Source organism: Grus americana, chromosome 7 (genome assembly GCF_028858705.1).
Source record: "Grus americana isolate bGruAme1 chromosome 7, bGruAme1.mat, whole genome shotgun sequence".
In the NCBI taxonomy this organism is placed as follows: domain Eukaryota; kingdom Metazoa; phylum Chordata; class Aves; order Gruiformes; family Gruidae; genus Grus; species Grus americana.
The window spans coordinates 18,011,965-18,029,807 of record NC_072858.1 but is presented as its reverse complement, the minus strand read 5'-3'; the positions used below and the strand labels follow the sequence as shown (position 1 = coordinate 18,029,807).

General features: G+C 40.2%; 1 protein-coding gene across 8 annotated transcripts in view; it reads left to right on the top strand.

Moving 5' to 3' along the window:
• IDE (insulin degrading enzyme) overlaps window positions 1-3,640 on the top strand; it is a 67,235-nt gene extending 63,595 nt beyond the window's left edge. For all 8 annotated transcript variants that reach the window (XM_054832362.1, XM_054832361.1, XM_054832365.1 and 5 more), the window contains exon 25: window positions 970-3,640. In XM_054832362.1, the coding sequence (XP_054688337.1) occupies window positions 970-1,065 (96 nt within the window). In that variant the 3' untranslated portion in view covers window positions 1,066-3,640. The remainder of the gene's footprint in view (window positions 1-969) is intronic.
• Window positions 3,641-17,843: the final 14,203 nt, after the last annotated feature.

Below are 17,843 nucleotides of genomic sequence, written 5' to 3'. Positions count from 1 at the left end.
TCCTTCTATTCCGTTGAAATGAAAGCTAATAGCAGTAGTTAACTCTGCTGAGTATCGAGTAAATACAGATTATTATTGTCTGAAAATACTGATTGTATATGATCAGATGTATCAAGTGTCAAGAGAAAGATGCAGCTGCATCAACAAATTTATCATCTTTGTTTAAAAAAAAAAAAAACCACAAAAACCCCCCAACAAATAAACAACCCAAACCACCACCACCAGAACCAACTATTTGGTTGTTATCTTAAAGCCTAAAATATTAATGCACATTCCTGTCAATGTGTAACCTGGGGAGGAAGCAATTGGACAAATTCTATTTGTACAAGTATTAACAGATTTCACTGTGTGGGTAGATACGATAGCACTGAGCCCTTACTGGACCTTAAATGAATTTTCTTGAAGAAGGATGGTAATGTCTGTCCCAATACATAATTAAATTTTGCAATGTGGTAGTAGATCTGTGTTGTTCTTCAGTCCTTACAAGTGAAATAATCACCATGGGTGGAAGTTTCTGTATGAATTATATGTGGATATATTAGCCATTATGACTGAAATATTAAAAAGTTACTCTGTTATTGCAACTAAAAGTAATAGCTCATTGATTTGCTATTGTTTTTATGATCTTACCCCAATATTCAAAGGATAGGTGGGATGTTCTGAAGTAGAATTTCTACATGAAAGGACAAGCTCTGCATGTTCCTGCCATTATTAGTAGTGCAATTACTGCATTATAGCTGTTGTTTTGAATTATCTAGAGTAAATATGAAACTATTTGCTTAAGAAATAACACTGTATTTTGAGGGATCCTGTAATAATGAAGTGTGAATCACTAATATTGTGGGAAAGAACAAGAAAGATGTATTTAGATGTAGCTGTAGCAAAAGTTAAAAATGAAAAGCGAGGAATTTTTCACTTTTCTGATGAAAGATATTGAGCAGATTTTTTCTTGCGTACGCTTCTTTGCAGCCAAGTGTGATTGAAAATATGACAGAATTCAAGCGCAGTCTGCCACTCTTTCCACTGGTGAAACCACATATCAATTTCATGGCTGCAAAACTGTGAAGAACCCCAATGGATGAAGAAATGCAAATGATCAGTACTGACATGATTTTGGGGGACTTCATGATGAACAAAATTATTAAAGATCATTAGGAGAAATGGTTCTGTCCATTATGAAAGTCCTGAATTCCTTCTTGGTTCATTTGACATCAGCTGTGTGTTAGGGATAGAGAGTATATAAAAATCAGTTGTGGTCCTGTGTCATTTATATTACAGACAACCTGTTGAAAACCAAAATCAACTGAAACAATAATAGTAATAAAAAACTTGTAGATGCAGTATATTTTTAAAACAGTATATCCCTTCAGATTTTCATTTTGATAAAGTAACCCTCCAGAGCAAACAAAATTGCTTGAAATATCCTTGTTACTCCTGAAAAACACCATTTAGTATCCCAATAATTATTTTATTGGGGGCTGGAGGCAGGGAGAAAAGTAGGTCCTTTTTGGGATGGGGTCAACAATTTTTCTTAAAAATAGAGACTTTCACATTTTATTGAAGTGACGTGTTGAATGATACTTTTTTAATTGATCCTTAATGCAACCAACATATTTTCTATTTAAGTTTTATGAAGACCAGTGGGGGGAAAAAAAAAAAGGATATTTGACAACACAGTAAGTGAGAGAATTGTCTTAATGAGAATAATTGAAGATGCGGGCATGATTTTAATCTTTCTATACAAATTCGGGGACATTTTATATTAAAATTTGTAAAATGCTGGAAACACTCTAATAGTGCATCTTATTTTTGTTATCAAAAGTGTTGTCCCAGTCTCGATATTGTCAACATCCTGTTCAGTTTTTCAGTGTTACTGTGAATTGTTTCCATTTGGTATATAAAATACTTTATTCGGCATCACTTTCTGTTTTCAGTTGCACAGGTACTGATGGAGAACTCAGTCTGTGTTGCCTCATTTGTTATGTTAGGTCTCAGTCCAGCAAAGTACTTACTAGTGCAAATAACTTTAAGCATGCGTTAGTTCTTGACTCAAGAACAGGTGAATGGTAGATACGGGCCCTGTAATGGATCAGGTACGTCATTGTTCCCATACATCTGCGTGGGTCCTTCCTGTCCTTCAGGAAGGCATTTGGGACAGTGCAGTACTGCTATAGCACAGGATGTGCTTCAGGTTACATCACAAAATGTTTCTTCCTACTTCTTTTAAGAAGGCTGTGCAAAACCCAGACAGATCAAGAATTATGCTGAAATACTCTTATGTGTATATATTCCATAATTTAGTAAAATGGTAAACCAATATATAGTGTCTAATGTTCACCAAGTTTACTGACTTCTGCAGAGTGATCTTGTGCTTGGGACGGCCCTCAAATAGAAAAAGGTAAGGGAGCATTTTGCTGATTACTAAGTTCTCCTACCTCTTTAATGCATAACATTGTAAGTATTCAGGCAGTGATTATTCAGTATGCAAAGCACCGAAGATATAAAGTCTGCTTATCAGCGATGTTACTGAGAGTTTGCTTCTTATTAAAAGAACCTGAAACTAAGGGCCGGATGCGACACGCTGTTACCCATCAGGATCCTGGTATAGTCAATAGGGCTGTTCTTGTCATTTAAGCAATGTTCATTCTTACACTGGCTCTGAAGCCAAATTAAATCAACACTTGGCAGGGTAAGGGCCTTAAGTTGTGTTTATCTGAGAGTCTCTTCTAATTGAATAAATACAGTGTATTTAAAAGTTGTTTTAAAAGTTAACAGTGCATGTTTCAAGATCTTTTTAGATTTGGTGATAGTTTGTGATGTAACCTGTTGCCAAGGAAGGCCACTAGCGTTTTTTTGTAGCCTGAGGAGGAAAAAAAAGTTAAACATAGTATAAGCAAAACCAGTAAAGGTGTCTCTTCACCATGTTTTTCATGGATCCTTCACATAAAATGGGCTTTTTTACTCTTTTGCATTTCACTTTTGTTTATAGTTTTCCTTTAGTAAAAGTATTTGTATTATATATATTAAAAGTTTTGACAACATATTATAAAAATATATATTTTGGGATTTAGTATTTAAACATACCACTCTTATGGTGAAAAAAATGAAATGGCTTCTATTGTGTGTAAAAATAAATAGATATATATATTCATGGAAGTGCTATCAACTCTAATTTTAACAAATTATATAAATAAATTGGAATAGCAGTGTATTTAACACAAGCTCACAAACATGTTTTCCAGAGGAAAAAGTGAAGAATTTCAAAGTTCTGTGACTGGATGGGGAAACCCGTGTAGTTTTTCAGCAACCTTTAATTGGTTTCAAGTGTTCTCCAGCATTTTACAGTTTCTGAGTTTGATATAGCAGTAAATTTTGATAAACTCAGGCATACTAATGGGTTCATTTTAATGGATCCGAAGCTGCAGTGTCTACAAGCAATAAAAAACTACCTAGAATACACTGTAATTCAATTTTAGTGCTTGTTAATTAGTTTATGTAAGAAACCATAAATTATTATTACATAACTGTAATTTTTGCAAGTGCTATTTTAAGCAGTTGATGTGGAATTGGGTGCATGTGACACAGCCAGTATGACAGAGTGCTAGAGTTATTCTGTTTACAATAAACAATCTGAATTTAATGTTTGGAGTTCTTAATTTGTTTCGTTTTAATTTTTTGCATACTGGTAATGTTACATCTATCAGTCTGTGCATGTTGTTTATTATATGTTAATTGTGATTTTCTGCTATCCAGTTGCTTGGACTAGTTAGGCTGATAGCACTGCTGGAGAAGTGTCCCAGTCACTTCTAGGGACGTTTCAGAGGACTTCCCCATAGGACCTCCACGTCTTTTAGGTAGATCCACCTCTGTTGCTCTCCAAGTGTATGAAAACTTATAAAGGTAGAAATATTTTGACAAGATGGGATTTTAATTATCAAATCTGAAATTGTAAATTCAGAGCATCTCTGCAGCCAGACTGAATTGTGCAGCTTTACAGTGTTGCTTTTGAGAAATTACTTTCCCTGGTCATTTTCTTTGCTTTATGCACATCAAAAGATTACATTTGGAAAGATGAGGAATAAGTGTGGGGTTTTTTTAGACCAGTAAACAATGTCAATTCTGAATTCTGACAGCATAAAGATACCAGTCAGCAGGTGCTTCTGCTGCTCTAGTGGGGCTCCTTGAAGTAATATCTGACAGCAACGTAAAGAGACAGGTTTTGTCCTTGATGTTGGGAAGAGTGGTTGGTACTCTCAGTGGAGAAATAAAATTCCTGCAGCCCACCTGGAAAATTATTTGTCCCCAACACCAGGGCTCTCTTTCTCCACTCCCAGTGGATAGGGATTGGTGTAAATCTTAAGTCATTGGCTTTATTGTCTTTTGCAAAAAAATCAAGCTATCCAAATTTACTTTGACTATTACTGTTAGCCATAAAAAAAAAATGCTTGAGCTTTTTCAGAATATTGCTTAAGTGCTTAGATGTGAACAGCCCTTATTGATAATGTGTTCCACAGTGTAATCATAATGCACGGAGAAAGCATTGCACAGCTTTTAACTTCATTTTTTATTTTCTAGCTCTTGTGTTAAAACAAGGTCAGCAGCATTTTAGTCTACCTTCTCTCTACCGTTTAACTGGTTAGTACCTTTTGCTGTAGGTCCGCTGTAAAGTGAAAAATTGTTACCTTTCTTCATATGTTTTTTCCATATTGTTTTTTCAATAGCTGACCATTGAACTGATATGGTCATCTACAGTGACACCTGGGTCTCCTAATTTGATATTCAAATCCAACTCTGAAATACTTTTGTTTTCAAGTCAGTTTTTAATACTGTTGCTGTTTTCTGCACAATACAGGGCACCCCTGGGCTATTTTAAAGGCAGAAGACATCAGAAACTCGGGCACCTTTCTTACCTTTCATGTAATTTCAGAAGAAGCCTGGCCTATGTAGATTCTTTTGAAAGGCTTTTATCTGAAACATTTCAGAGTCTGTTTACCATTCAGAGAATATACTCATAGTATGTGCTGTTGGTGGAATGTAACGCTAATAGTACGTGAAATCGAATTGCAGTTCAAAGGAATAAAGTGTGTAAGGCCAAAGGCCCAGCAGAATGGGAAATGTCACAGTTAAACCAACTTATTTGAACTCAAGCATCTAAACAGAATTTAAGATTGAAAATATTTATGACTTCTTAAAGTAATATTTCTAAGTCACCCCAAGGCTGTTAACTAAAAGTGCAGCATTAAAGGATGTAGACACCACACTGCTGAGCATTTGCGACTGTTAACTTTTAGGACTCCCTCCTTAGTGCTTCAATGCAAAATTCTGAATTAAATTTCTTGAGTGTTTGTGCAACGGATGAGGGAAGATACAGAGCTCCAAGTGGACTTCAGGTGACTGTTGCACTGAGCGAGGAAGTGACTAGGCTTTGCCAAAGGGAAACTAGTGAGGGGCATTAGAAGTTTAAATCCTACATCTTTCTGAGGATTCCCCACCACCTTACTCTGTGTTAGACGTGCTTCCTTCTGCTTCAGGTGTCCATTACAGCTTTTCACTGCCTGCCTGGCTTCCCTTTCAAAAAGGGGGAGCAAGGAATCATGGTACTTTTCTAGCAACTGCCAAAGATGTGTAACCTTTTCACTGGAGCAGCAGCTGGAACTGAGGACCCCCTTCCAGCCCTCCCCTGCACCCATACACAGCACTGGGTGTCCCATGGTACATGTGGGCTCGTACACGCACATATTCTGGTGGTGAACACTTAGGCTACAAAACTAGAACAGGTTCAACAGAAGGGAATGAGGAGATCCCCAGCCTATGTTACTAACCTCCTGGGAAGCGGGGAAAAATGCTAGGGAAAATCCCAATAGAAGATGAAATGAAGTCGATTTTTTGGTAATTTGCTCTAACCGCTGAGTTGTGGCATAGAAGAACATGCTTTTTTTTTTCTGAAGTCTCTTGGATGAGCTCCTGCTTGTGAATTCCAGGGAGATGTAGGACATCATCACTAATGCATTTTACATGGTTAAGGCTGAGTCATTTCAGAGCATGTGCAAAAATGGTGTTCTGGGAAATCGCATATAAAAAGTGTGTGGGCATGTACAAATGTTAGTGAAGGCTGAGTCTGGGCTTTGAGGATCGGAATTTTGGATGTGATGCCTTTTAGTGGGCAGGGGTCTTAAAAATTTGCTGAATAGTATTAAAGTGGTGCACTTGATAAGGCAATGTTGGAACTGGTTTAAAACAGCAGCAGTAGTGCTCAAAAATGGTTCACTTGGTACTCTTCAAACTTCCCAACTTGCTTTGGAATGAAGTAAGTTTAGCAGGACAGGTTTCAACCCAAATGATGATTTGTGTATGTGTGTAAAAGCCAGGGAAGGTCACAACAAGTTAGTGCCCGTCACTGCTCTGGCGTCTGTAAGCTGTCAAACAGTTCAACATTTCCCCACTTTATCTTTTTGTCATTAAGTAACTTTTAGCCTGCTAAGACTTGTGGTATTCTAAGGCTTCTGCAGTACCGGGGGGGGAAAAAGTGTTTTGTATGACAACTTAACTGCAAGTGAAGTTCTCTGTTTTGACTGTGAAATACCGTTATCATTCACTGGCACATACCTGTTATGAGTGAAGCTTCAGGAAGCTGAAAAAAAAAAATTATGCAGCTAATTTTCCCATTCACAGATTTGATTAATATTCATTTCTAGAAAAAATTGTAGGAAGAGAAAGTAATTGTGACAATTCTGCAGCTTTAAGTGTATTTCAGGAACACAGGATTCTGTATGTATAACTGGATCTGGCATCTCCACAAGCTGATTGTTTAGTTCCGATACTCTTTCTGTCGTCTTCAAAGGCAGACGTCTGCTGTTCATCTCACATTGCGTCATGTCTCTCTGACCAAGGTGAGATGAGCAGAGTACTCCCGTTGTCCCATCAGCCAAAAGTGTCATTGATGTCCCCTTAGCACTGGCGTGCACTGGGTGTGGGCTGCATGCATGTTTTAGGGTATTTTTTTCTGTGATTAGAACTTGTCTTCTAATCGTGGCAAGCTTTATCCATCAAATTATACAGACATGGCATCTACAGCATGTCTGAGCCTGGAGAGCCACACTGGACTGCTGCTGAAGCTCAGCAAAGTGGGAGATTTAAGCAAGCAGACCTATTTCAGAAGTAATTTGAAAACAGGTGCTACTCAACTGCAGCAGGAGACTGGCCTGCTGTTGTGTGCACAATATGATTTTATTGCCGTGAATAACCTAATAAAAATGTACCTTATCCAGCCTTTTCGTGGAAGTAGGCATATTTGAGTGGAATAGCTTATAGGCTTTGTGTAACTTGAAGAAAGCATATACAAGGGTGCTTGTAGTTCAGATTTTCCACTTGAATTTACGTGTCAGTAATCATTAGTTTAAAGATGTTATGAATGTGAAAATATGAAAGATTGTATTAAGCTCAGTGTATACAAAATGTAAGTGTGAGCTGGGGTGCTTTGCCCACACTATGAGCCACTTAATAAAAATAATGTTGAAATGGAAGATAATGTGTATAAGTTGAAAGCAGCTAGTTGCATGCTATTTTGCACTTCTTGTCTGATAATCATGTCTGTCTGTCACACCATCATGTATAAATTATAAATTCCTGTGAAAAGGGTCATGTGTTATGTCTGTAAACTACCAATGCACAACTGTGGCACTGTATAGCTAGTAATATGTATTAGGCTTTTTTAAATGTTGAATTGAGTAATTAAGAGTGAATACAAGACCTTATTTTCAGGAAAACTTGCAGTGTCTTCAGTCCAAGTTTCTTTGAGCTTTGAAAGGAACAGAATAAAGTAGCAGAATCTCTTAGGAATTCTATTAGCTCTACATTCTCTACCAGACAGACACACACACAAAAAAAGGTAGTTGAGATAATAACTAAATACTTAAGCTGGCCTGACAACTGGAGTAAATATGTTGCCCTGTATATTGATAACCCTAGATTATAAAATACGTATATCTTGACAATGGTTTTGGCATAAACTCTGACTAGTCATTTAAAATAATCTTAAGTACTGTTGGAATAGCTTAATAGTCCTGGAAGTCTTGTAACATTAATGTGTTTTCTTTAGTCTGAGATCCAGATATCGGGTCTCAGTCTTGTATTGAAATAAATGGATTCCTATAGTTTCATAGCTTGTTGGACTGAGCTTTAATTTGGCGATGGTGTTGGAGTTCTTCTGTGACGGGTCTGTTACTAAGATGCCGGAGGAGCTGCCTTGTCACCATGCACCTTGCAAGCAAGAAGATAAACCCCAAGATAATGTATATCTACATTTGTAAAGTATGCATTTGCAATTAATTAATCACTTAAGCTAAAGTGAATAATAGACCTTCTCAAAACTGCATGGGAAGATGGAATATATCTGGTTGTCCAGCGGCTCAGGAAGAGGTGGACTGCAACACAGACTGAAAACCCAGTGTAGATTTATGTGTATGATGAAATAAAACTATAAAGGGATAGCACAGTCGGTGAGCTTAAACTATTTTACTTACTCTGTTGGTAACTTCTGCTTAAGTGATAGCAGAAATGTACCGGCAACAATGTGCACAGTCCTGGTAGACTGGTATTGCGGGAGAGAGATTGCACGAGTTGGAGAGATGTGATGTGAATGGATAGCATTACAGTATCCACAGACCAACAGCAGCTCTTCAATATAAAAAACTGAATTTGTGATGTTTCTTCCTGGTCCTGAAAGTGTGACTAGCCAAAAGTATCAGGAGAGGAGAGTGATCCCGGCTGTTGGCCCCTTGCAAGCTCGGATGCCTTGGGCAAACAGTAAAGCTTGTTCTTGAGCAGCAGCTACATCAAATCAAATCTCCTTACTCAACCGGTCTTTCCTTTGGTTCGATTTAATACTAAATGTTGCTACCTTTCCTCATCAGAAAGGAAGTTAGTTATATCTTCTCTTTTGCAGTATTTATAGTGTGGTAATTAGTGCTATTTCCAACCAGTTACCTGTGCCTCCGGGTAATGGCTGTGCATATGGGTGTGACGTCACCTGTTGCATCTAGTCCCTCATCTTTGGAATGAACAACAGGACTGGGTTGTTTTATTTATGGTGATTTTTTTGGAGGGGTGGGGGGGTGTCCCTTGTTGAGTCTTTAGAGCTGGCACTTACCAAACTTTTTTTGACCTGTAAAGTCAAGTAGGAGTGACTTAATTAACAGTCAATATTGAACTCTTCAGTATCATTTTTCCAGAAATAAATTTAAGAGGAGGATTATATGCTTAATTTGCAGAGGAATGTTCGGGTTATATGTAGTCATGCTTATTCAGTAATTAATTCCTACTGTTTGACCAGGTTGGGGTAAGGGAAGACCAGGAAAGGAAGATTTTTTTTTTAGGGTGGGTTTTTTTTTTTTTTTAGGTTTTGTTATCTGTTTCAAAGCCTAAAGAAAATTTGCTATGCAAGAAAAGTCCACTTTCATAGCTTAATTTGTAGAAAGTGTCAAGTTTTAAAAACAGGTGTATATTAATGTTTTTAATGTAAAGTTTAATTTTCATTGCTTAGAAAACAGCATATACTTCAGAATAAAAATGTCAGCTTAAATGATTCACCATGAAACAAGAAGCTTTCGTGGTATCTTCACACTGTAATTAAAATTCTTGGTGCTATATGATACATTTGCTGTTATTCCCTCTAACAATGTGAAGAGTTGTGCATCTCATCTTTATGCATGAAAATTATTTTCTTCATTTCGCTGAGGAAAATCGTGTTTGTACGATGCTACAGATAAAACCAGAACATTTAAAATGCTTAATCAGTCAAAATAAATCACTTTTGAATCGCAGAAATGGTCCAGAGGTGTTTTGATCTTTTTACCAGTTTAGCGTTTTGCTTTCCAAGGGTTTGCCGAGCCAGTGATGGATGCGGGACCGGCTCCGGGGCTCCCTTCTCTCCTCACCTGGAGGGGGTCCCGCTACTGCAGCCCCCTTCCACCCAGAATCTGCGGGGCGGTGTGGGGGGCTTCTGGGTGGAAGGGGGCTGCCGCCGCCGGGCCCGGAGGGGCGGTCCGCTGCCGCGGGGAGGTGCCGCCGAGCTGAGGCGCCGTGAGGCGGTGAGAGGGGCGGGCCTGTGCCGGGTGTGGGCGGGTGCCGGTCTGGTTGGGGAGATGAAGAAGGGGCTCGATGAGATGGTAGAGAATGGCGGGTGGGAAGAGGGCGTCCCCGTGTATGGAAGAGGGGGAACGCCGCCTGGTCCGCTGCCGCGGGAGGTGGGGATACGCGGGGCAACATGGCGGTCCGCTGGAGCCCGACGGCTTGCGGCTGCACAAAGGCGGCTGAGCCGTGGGGTGCCGCAGGCTCCGTTTTATGTCACGGCTGCCTCTTTTTTAGGGGATGGGAGGGTGACGATGAATTAACGGGTTAATTTGCAGCAGTATCGAGCGCAAGTGGAGCATTGCTGTGCATTGAATGTGAGGCCGACGCAAGGCCCGTTATTCTGAGGAGAAAAAAAAAAAACAACCCATAGGTCATGGGTATCACGAGTGGGATTAAATTCGTGGGCACTGCAGACCCCCGGTGCTGCTCGCTCCCCACCCAGCCCTGGGGAAGGTTGTACTTGCAGAGTGCTTGGCACTGTAGCAACAGGTGCTACAGGGAAACTTGAGAAAACAGCTGCAATTTTGCCTTGGAAGCAAGTTTCAAAGAGAGTGGTGTGCAGGAGGGCTGTGGAAAAGAGTGAATGGTCTGGTCATGGACAGATCCGCCCAGAAAAGAGGGCAGAAGTAAGGTTGCATCGACCACCATGGTTCTGGTATTTCCTACCATTTGGCATCATGGGGGGCTTGGCAGTAAAGTGCTCATAGCGCAGACTTGGGGGTGTTTTAATTGCCAAGTGTTCAGACAAAACAAAAAGGAAACTGAAAGGGGGGGAGCAGCTTTCATTATGTGTTACCTTAGTGACATGGACACGTGTTATCTTATGGGGGAAAGCCAAGGGATGCATCGTGCTGGATGTGCCAGCGGTGAGGACGTGTGTGTCTGTGTGATAAGCCCATGTCACTGGCGTTTCCAGGTGCTGGAGAGCAGTAAAGGAGCTGAGGCACGTGCTCTGCTCCAGCCTGATGGTGACAGACCTCTGAGTCTGACCATACCCTCCTCCCCCATCTCTGGATCCGCATCCTTCTCCCCTGGTCAGTCTCAGTCCTCATCTCCTCACCTGTTTGTTGCCTGCCTCCTTCACCCGATCTGTGATGCTTTGCACCCTGAGCCCCAAGCCCTTCTGCGCCTCCCAGGCTCTGTGTCACAGATCAATGCCCACAATCTCTTACCCATTTTTCTCAATGATGACTCAGTCCCCTGCCTCCTTGTCCTTCATTGACTACAGCTGGTGCTGAATCCACCTTTTATCTTTTGCCTGTGAGTAGGATAGGCTAAGCAGGGAAGTCATTGAGAGCTCTGGAGGACAGGCTTTTGGCTTTTAGGTTCAGCCGTACAGCACTGCAGGTAGTGATAAGGTGCTAAGACCCATTTCTTCTCTTAATGTGCCCCTTACACAAAAAAACCTTGGGAAATTCTGGTTCAATTTCATCAAATCCCAACTGAGCAGCTTCAACCTTCAAATTTTCAAGGTGTTTGGGAAGATTCTTCGTACAAGTCACAAAAGCACCACCTCAACAACCAATGTGAAGTCCTCCCTACCACCCAATTTTCAATTCCCTGCTTCAAACTTTGAGACTGTCAGAGACCTGCTGCAATTTGTCATTAAGTGGCCAAACTATCACAGAAGAAATCTTCCATAGTTACTCACTGTGGGCCACATAGCATGGTGTTTAAAGTCTGACAAGGTTCTTAGCAATTGGAAACATGGTCTTATTAAAGGAAATACCAAGCAACCTGGTGGCAGTAGCAACCTTCATGTGTCAGGTGGGAGTGGAGGAGGAGGAAACATTTCCTTGCAGAGCTCTGTAACTTAAGGCCCACATATCCTTGAACAGAAAGGATCCCATACATTAGCCTTCCAAAAGTTTGTACTAATAGTCTCCTCTTGTCTCTAGACTTTCTGTGTGCGCGTAGGTATGTGCAGGCACATGAGTCCTGGGGAAAGAAGAGCAATATGAGCCTTCATTACAGAGCACGACAAGAAAAATTGCTTTGGCAGCAGTACGTAACTCATTAACTACATACTTTGCACAGTGAATGAAGAACAGAATTACACAGCAGTACAGGAATTGTCTGCCCCTTCCCCTGTTCTTTGCCATGCAAAGGGAGCTTCCTTTTCCCCTGAGTCAGGCTTATTGCTGGGTGTGAGCATCCCTGGGCTGCACCTGGCTGTGGTGGCTCACTAATACATCTGCTTGGAAGAGATGCCTGGTTTGCACATTGAAAGGATAAATTGCTTATCCTGTTTTCTGTATCTCCATCACAGAGAGCAAAAGCTCATCTGACTGGTTTAACTTAAGGGTAAATACAACGCAATATGGTTGAAGGAGATGATAGAAAATGGAGGACTCTGAATCAGCTGGTTTGTATTTAAAGGCTTTATTCTACTTGCTCTAATTTTTATTTTTTTTTCTCCTGGTTTGGAGAAATAAGATATAAATGATACCCTGGCAAGAAGTGCATAAAATCTGACAGATGAATAAATTGTACTCTCCAGAGCTGTAAGCTTGAAAAGAACACTGCAGAGATAATGCATGTTCTTGGCTTGAGAGAAGTCCTGTCCATTAGAAATATACCCCTCTGAAGATTGAACTGAACTTTTGAGCTTTCAATTGAATAATTGCTCTGTGAGATTTAAAATATTTTCAATTATTTAATTTTCCATTCATCAAAATTGAATAACATTGCAGTTGGTGATTTAAGATGTTGTTGAATTAATTATGACATTTTGTTAAATTCCCTTTTGTCTTTCCTTTGTCAGTTTATTTCAAAGACCTCAGCTAATACAGAAAGCGTATCACCCCAATACAGAGGAGAGATGAGTCAGATTTGTCAGCTTGAATGGCCTTAGACCTACTTATGCTTACTAACCACCATGGTGCAAGTCTGAAGTGATGTTACTTGCATATTAAAGAGCAAGACTGAGAAAGCTAAAGCTTCCTTGCTAAGCTCTGTCCTTCTGACTCTCTCTGCTGCAGCCTTTCACAGAGAACAGGTCAGATTCACATACACAGAGCTTTAATAAATTATCTAAATCTAGCAGCAAAGAAAAAGGTGAGTTCATGGAGGCAAATGGGGGGGTGAGTCTGAAGGTGAGTTTTATGAGATGACTGCATCAGTCTCATGTCTGTCTTGAAAGGAGCACGTGTGTATCATCTCCATCCTTTTTCACAGCCACCCACCTCATGCTCTTGGGCCACTGTCAGGCGTTGGGAGTGGGGAACTGAAGCAGCTCCTGCCAGTAAGGACAGTACAAGCCATTACACTGGCTCGGTTAAAGCAATGCCCTTGGCCTGCACAGATTTATAGGAAGTCTAGTATGATGTTACACAAAATATGAAAAGAATAGTTGAATCTGTTGTTCCAGCATCTTTCTTCATTTGCTTTCAAATTCAGCCTTGTAAATCTAAAGTCTCCTTAAACTTTAATAATAGCAGTTACTTAAGTAAGACCAATATTTGAATAACAGCACTAGCCATGAATGTACACCCCACATATGACTGACTGACTTAGAAATATGTGAGTGAAATCTGTACACAAACAGCTGTTTTTGAAGCTGGACTACAAGACTGCCCAAGCCAGGCCTTTCACACACAGACTTGTGTTCCTGCTGCCCAACGCACAGATGGTCCAAGCAGAATGGGTGCTGCCAGCCCCTTCCCCTTCCGGCGAGACCCACCACGTGAGGTCAAGTGCAGCATTTTTGGTCAAAGCTGGTTCAAATATTGATGCCTCAGACAACAGGCAGTGTAAAAGCCTATGATCTGCCTCATCTCCAAACTGCAAACCAAACACGCTACCCATATTAAAACAAGAAAGGCCTGCAGCGATGAGTTAGAGAATAAATGATGGAAAAGGAAATTACACCCTTGCTGATGATAGGCCTGTCAAAGCCTTTTAGGATGCGGCATGTTGGTCTGTAACATTTCAAATTTCAGCTGAAGATGACTTTCTCGCTTGTCTGTATCATATAGCTTATTTTTGCGTCATCCCTCCAATTTTGTTTTTCTCTGGCATAATTTATAGCAAGCTATTGATGGGACTAGGATAACTCTCAGCTTGGAGAAGGGACATGGTTCCTCCTGTTTACAATGTGGGTTAGAAGCCTGTTAGAAGGTTCCTGTCTCAAAATGGATAGCAGTATACCTGTACACAAAAGGAGAAAGGATTTGTTTCTTACGCCAGTTTTCTTGCTATTCCCTCTTCTTGTAATGAATAGTCTTAAGTTTAACTTCAGGATTCTGAATTCTCTTTCTGTTTTAGGTATGCCATGTTGTATACTAACTAACATCATCAATACACTAAACGTGTTCTTTCTTCCTTGGACTTCCTATGCCTAATGTTATAGTTGATGATTATTTTTTAAATTATGAGAGAGTTATTGCTGTCATATAGTTTCCTCTGAGACACTAGTTTTCATTTAAAATGGCAAGTGCATTTGTTTTGTTACTGTGCTCTTGTCTGCACTTTACTGCATTGGAACAAAATTTATTTCAGACAAATGGTTCTTGCATATTTTTACATATACTTTTATACACTGTTCATTAACTTGAAACATCTTTTGATGAGAGAGCAAATCAACAGGCTAAATAGTAATTACCTCTCACAAATCACGTATCCTTGATAGAATAAGGCATATTTACAATTTATTCACTAGTGTTTGGTGGCAACCAGAATGCTGGTGTTATGAAGTACAATCCAAAGATAAGCCATTATCTAGACAGGACTTTAAAAGCACAGCATGAAAGTTTTAAACAAAAAGAAAAGTATTTTTTTATTTTGGGCTTAGAAAAAAAGTCAAAGGCTGGAACTGAGAACAATTACAAACCTCTACTGAAAAAAAATCACTGTATGCTCATCACCTTGATGCTTGCAGGTGGATTCGGAAAAATCTCCGCTCAACAGCAGATGCCGACATGAGGGGAAAAAAGCAATATCTTCCCCTAGGATTCAGTCTTCAGACTAACCACCACCTGCTGGTTTTTGAGAGAGGAGTTATCCCTGAAACACTGCATTTGCATTCTGTCTGCTAATGTCAAGGCTTAGCACAGGACAAAAACATCATGAATTTAGCAGAAGTACCAATTCAGATAAGTATAGGCTCAGCTGTTGCTAAATTGGCAATTATAACTAGATAGTCTCTGCTCCCCTGCCATCATCATTATCGGCGCTGGAAGTTTTGTCTCAGTTCAGCAAGTATTCCGTTTTGTAAGCTCTCATTTGTCTTCTGTTTGACAGCTTACAGCAATTTTGTTTAGCTGTTCTGATGAACTGCTGTCAATGGAAAAAGCTCCAACCACCAGAGGCATATGAGAAGGATTAGCCAAAATCTACAATTCCTACACAGTTGAAAATGGGGAGATTAACTATAAAAGGACTGAACCAGAATATGAGATCAAATCATCTTCTCAAATAGTGCATGTGTTCAGGATTGCAAAGCCATATCCAACTATCTTTATCTCTGACCTTTAAAAGTAACTTTTCAGCAGAACCGTGACTACTGGCAGGAGCAGCAGAAGCAGGAAAAAGAAAACAAAGTGTTGGCAAGTCCTAGCATTTTACCTGCTGAGAGCCTAGATCTGCTTTCAGATAATGCAGAATTTTAGAATTCCAGCATCTGCTCTAGGCTTACATTGCAACCACAGCTGTGACAAGGAGGGATGATCTTGTTATAGACATGATATGAAATCTGTATCTCTTTTCTGCCAAGCAGTTGGTACAGTTCCAGAATCCTGCCACAATGCTCACATTTGTATCTTTTGTTATTTTGCAGACTCTGAGGCTAACCTGGCCTTTGTGAAGTCGTTGCACTGTGGTCTGCCTGCATTTTGGTGTCAGAGTCTTATAATGCACCACTAAAGATAGGAGATTTTTAAATAAAAATATTGTACCTGCTGGCAATAAAAAAAAGTGTATGAAGCTTGTTCAATAGAGCAGATTAGTCTCAACCCCATCCTTACTTGAAGCAAGTAACAGCTACCTCAATGATCTTCATTTAGGCCGCGCTTTCACCGTACAGTGATGGCAGAGGGCACCCTGTGCCCTTTGTGCTTCTGACTCTACAGCATGACTCATGGGCCTTTCCTGTGTCCTAGGAGAAATGCACTTGGCTTCCCTCCCAGAGGAAGAGAGTACTATTCTGCCAGCCTGGCTCCGGTACAAAAGAATGACTTTCAGGTCAGCCCAAGGCTCTGTAGTTGCCTGGTGCCCCAAGGACGGACTCCTCATGCAGGTATGCAATAAACTGGCACCATCTCGAGTCTGCAGATCCCTTTTTTGTATGTATCACAAATAAGAGTAAGGGAAAGAGGGTCTCAGCCCAGCTCTGAGTGTTCTCCCAGCAGTCCTTATACCTATCCTGCTGCATGAGCTTGGAGCAGGTTACACCCTCCTGCCTGGATGAGCTGTTAGCAACAAGTGGTGGCCAGGCCCCAGGATGTGGACTGCAAGTGCTTCCTGTGGAGAAGACCGAGCCTGAGGGCAGGAGTGTCAGGGTCTCGCCCAAAGGAATCCCACTAGCATCCATCATGTGGAAAGTAGGAATGGCCAAGGTGCAGTACAATTTGAAATATCAGGTGGCAGGCATATCTATGGCTCATGCTGTCACAAAGTTGCTCTATTTGTATCTGCTCATCCAGCAAACACCACGCCTGAGCTGTGTAACTGTACCTTGAACCAGCTGAAATGTAATCTGCAAGAACATCCAGCTGTGATACATCTCAAATATGCTCGAGAAACCCCAGTCCTCTGTTGGGATTGACAGTTTACATTGTCAAGTGGTTGCTTTGTTTCTACAGATGGAAAAGGGAAATTGTAGGACTTCTGGGACTGAAAAATCAGATTCGCTATCAGTACTGAGCAAAAAGGCAGATTTTGGGGTGTGTGTGTGCATGGGGGGGGGGCATAAACTGATGTGTCCTTTTTTAATGCTAATATAATATTTTAAAAGACAAAATTAACTGTATGCACTACTCAAGACATAGCACCAAGTTCACCTGTTAATAGTACTATAATTTAACTTCATTGTACACTCTCCCCATCCTTCTGCTGCCTTATCTATTGGACAGGGATTATTAAGTAATGTTACTGTATTTGGATGGTGATACTGTTCAGTTCCTCTGCAAGTCAATTAGTAAAGAAAGAGACTTGACTTTCAAAAAAGGGTTGTTACAGAAAAAAGATATTTTGAGGCCATCTAATTATATCTCAAAAATGCAATAATAAGGAAAGAATCTGCTTTGGGAATATTGGAAATGGTAGGATGCAAAAATATACCACTCACTTTTGGAGTCTGCTTGCCATATGCCATATAATTGTGGTACATATTTGATTTATCCTAATTATATTTCAGTATATTTATTTGCTTTCTGAGGCAGAACTGCCACATACTGAATTATTATGCCTTTTGTGCCTTGCCTGTGGTGCGCAGTATCACAAACCTTGTTCTTTTAAAAACAGAATAGAACCAAAACAAAACTAAAACCCACCATCCAAGCTGCAAATCATGGCTGATGTATAAATACTCAGTTTATCTCGGTCATGTTCATATGTATGCAAATGTGTTTTAACATTGGCTCAGTGGCTGTCATTCATAAGAATATATTTTAGGTGCAAGAAAAGGATTACATGGCTTTCCAGATGATGATTATGCAGCTGCCAAAAGGGATGAATTCAAGTCTTATGCACAGCTTTTTACAACACTTTGTTAA